The sequence below is a fragment of the Protomyctophum parallelum genome (assembly GCF_964188405.1).
Source record: "Protomyctophum parallelum genome assembly, chromosome: 14".
Lineage (NCBI taxonomy): Eukaryota > Metazoa > Chordata > Actinopteri > Myctophiformes > Myctophidae > Protomyctophum > Protomyctophum parallelum.
In genome coordinates this window covers 41,259,492-41,263,030 of record NC_139709.1, presented here as the reverse complement: position 1 = coordinate 41,263,030, position 3,539 = coordinate 41,259,492, and the positions used below count along the sequence as shown (strand labels likewise).

The 3,539-nt window shown below is 47.6% G+C and overlaps 1 protein-coding gene across 1 annotated transcript in view; it reads left to right on the top strand.

Moving 5' to 3' along the window:
- The window catches only part of skila (SKI-like proto-oncogene a), a 29,637-nt gene that overhangs the window by 17,270 nt on the left and 8,828 nt on the right, over positions 1–3,539 (top strand). The window contains 3 exon segments of the mRNA XM_083781434.1: positions 501–557; positions 559–605; positions 2,709–2,851. Of these exon segments, the coding sequence (XP_083637560.1) occupies positions 501–557; positions 559–605; positions 2,709–2,851 (247 nt within the window).

Below are 3,539 nucleotides of genomic sequence, written 5' to 3'. Positions count from 1 at the left end.
CTGCTGAAAGGGCCGCACACACGTACACACACACACACGCATGCGCGTGCGCACACACACACACGTCTCACTCTAGTGACCTCTGATGGATGATCCCCCATCCATATGTATGCATATATTAGTTTTATTAGATTATTGCTGGGTAGATCGCTGTGTTCAGCACAGCACACACTCCCCCAGCCTGCTGTTCTGCACGTGTGTGTGTGTGGGGACTGTGTGACTGTGTACATGTGTGTGTGTCCCTGTGGGGGTGTGTATTTGAGCACGCATCTGATTGTCATTATGATAATTCCGCTCTTCCATGCTGTATGAAAGGATCAATAAACGTTACTGTGACTGCCATTCTTTGTTATTAATGTGTGTGCGTGCGTGTGTGTGTGTGTGTGTGTGTGTGGTGTGTGTGTGTGTGTGTGTGTGTGTGTGTGTGTGTGTGTGTGTGTGTGTGTGTGTGTGTGTGTGTGTGTGTGTGTGTGTGTGTGTGTGTGTGTGTGTGTGCACAGCGCTGTGTTTCACAGTGTAAAGCAGCTCCGCCCACTCTGGTGTTTAACCGTCTCTTCCCCGGACATCAAGGAGGAGCCAGGTCACCCTGCCCTGGTCCACCCCAGGTACTACAATACCCATAATGCCCTGGTCCATCCCAGGTACTACAATACCCATAATGCCCTGGTCCATCCCATGTACTACACTACCCATAATGCCCTAAGGTCCACCCCAGGTACTACAATACCCATAATGCCCTGGTCCACCCAGGTACAACACTACTGTACTACAATACCCATAATGCCCTGGTCCACCTCAGGTAAATGTCTATCTAATACCAAAAATAGCATATAGGGTTTAACTGGTTAAACAAAAGCCGTTCTCTCCTTCTCTCCCTCCGCTAACCAACTTCACACCCCTCCATTCCTGTGTGTGTGTCCCTTTAACAGCATAGACAGACTAGCTACTCTTTGCGCTCTCCTCAGTAGTGTGGCGCAGATTACATTCTGGAATTAGCGTGACCTAAACAAGCAGCCAGAGTCGAGGGTCTACTACTCTATAGCCACTCAGGCTCCACGTGACTGGCGTGACTTACTGACTGACTCGCTGGTTGGTTGGTTGCCTGGCTGACTGACTGACCGGAGGGCCTACTGTGCCAGACGGCCTTGGCTGCAGTGGGATTATAACGTGCAGCCTCATCCGGTCACCCCCCCCCCCCCCTCTCCCCCCCCCTGCCCACACATCCCCGCGTCTGATTTCGGTTTCAAAGCAGCCGAGACCTGCGCAGACCGGTTTCCGTACGCCACTCTCTCTCTCGCGTCGGGCAAGGGGATGAATCATGTTTATATACAAGTCAGCCGCTCACTTGACAGCCCCAAAGCGCTTTGACGCAGAACTTGTGCTACAAACTGACATACATTAGGCGTTAACACGCGTGCCAAGTACGAGGCAGCGTACATTATTCAGTCACGTCTTGTCGCAGCTTGTGCTTAATGCAAATATCTCGGTCCTCTACTTAAAGCGAGCACTGCGTCTGTCCGACCTGTGGAGAAGGAGGGAGCGCGCCATGGTTCCATGGTTTGTGCTGTAGCGTTTGCAGGCAGAGCCCAGTGAGCTGTCATGCTTAACCTAGTTCACAGTTCCACTAGCACTACTGCTGTCTGGAGGGGGAGGGGTTGAAAGCCTCTCCTCTCTTCCGTACTCTCCCTCCTCTTCTTTTCTTTCCTTTTCTCTATCTCTCTCCATGTCATGCTCTCCCTTCTCTCTCTCCCCTCTCTCTCTCTCTCTCTCTCTCTCTCTCTCTCTCTCTCTTTGTTGTTGCCATGCATCATCCTCTCTGTCTCTCTCTTTGTCGCCATGCAGTCAGGAATAGGCAGATAACATTGGCTCAGTGGCTTCAGTGCATCTGCAGGCACTATCTCTTATGGTGGCACCCACTACCTGGACATCTCAGATAAGATGCGGCTCCATTCAGGCCAAGGCGCTGTAAAGACACGATAAGAAATCCATATTTGCCTCTCCGCTAGCTTACTGTACACTAACGAGACAGGGATCCCGTAATGGTGTGGCTCCCCAGTGTATATCTGACATCATCTTGACGACGGCGTCGGTCTAGCCCAAATATGGAGAGACGGCGGGCCGGTAATGGCAATTAAGGAACTTCAGCTTTTTTTTTCGTGCCGTATCCATGATGTCAGTCAGTCTGATCTGACCCCTCATACTGGAAGACGCTTTATAGGCAGACGGATAGGATAGCCTCCTGCAGAGGCACGCCATAAAAACGTTTAAGTAGCTTTTTATTCAATAGATTCGTAGATACATAAATGGGCCAATGGGGGTTACAGTAGAGCAGATTAGCTTCACAAAGTGCTTGAAACTTTTAACTTAAATAATCGTGGCCAAATCGACAACCAACATCGCGAGAGGTTGACTTAACACAACAAAAAACGTTTTAACCTTACACACTATATGATGCTCTCATGTCATTCTATTCCTTTTTGCCACCTTATTTATTTATTTGTTTATCTCAGTGAGCCCTCACCTCTTCTACTAGTTACATTACACATCTTTAACAATATGAAATGTTTCTCTAGACACTCTCTCTCTCTCTCTCTCTCTCTAGTCGTTCTGTGTATGTAAGCTAGTTGTTTTCTCCCTTTTCCTCCTACAGTATACTGTACAGTATCCGTGACCTCTCTCTCTCTCTCTCTCTCTCTCTCTCTCTCTAGTTACTACCTGTACACATATGATAAGATGGTGGCCCCCAACGTGTCCCTGAGGAGAGAGGCGGAGGTCAGCCCTGATGTTCTGGGGGTACTCCTCAAACACCACTACAGCCGACAAGCACTGAGCCACGACGAGCCGCCCATGGGTCAGTACCAACAGACACGCTGAATACAAAGCATCACAGATATGAGGACGCTCTGTGCTTGTTGTATACTGTGCATAGTTATTACATTAACGCCCTACTTGGTCATGCTACAGTGTCACACAAAAGCATCAAACGGTAGCAGATCCACAAGCTCAAAACGCTTTTAATCCTGACACATTATGGACATGATGCGGTTTCCAAAAATGTCATGCCACGCAAAATATCAAGGTGGTGCCCAAAGAACACAGATGTTGCAGACACTAGAGCGTGCAGTATTATGTGTGTGACACTGGAGGGTCTATACAGGCCTAAGATGGAGACTAATGGTGTCTTCACACTAGCGGCTACAAAAGATACAAATGTATGTATGAATGCCCATTGTAAAGTGCGTTGAGTAAGCACGTAGTGCATAGAGAAGCGCTAAAATCCATTATTATTATTTCAAAGCACTTGCAGCATTTCTGCCACTGTTTTAAGTGTCACACTTGTTGAAAAATGTATGTAGAAAATAATATAAAGGCTTGGGTTAAACAGAACGGGGAACTGTTGGGCTGATGGAAATAATTTGTTTTGCACCATTACAAGCAGGAATCTTCTCGTGGTGAGAGCTGTGTGGAAATTGTTAAACACCACTTGTGTCGTTTTGTAGTGTGGTATATTAGTTTAAATTGTTTTGTTTTGTTTATAT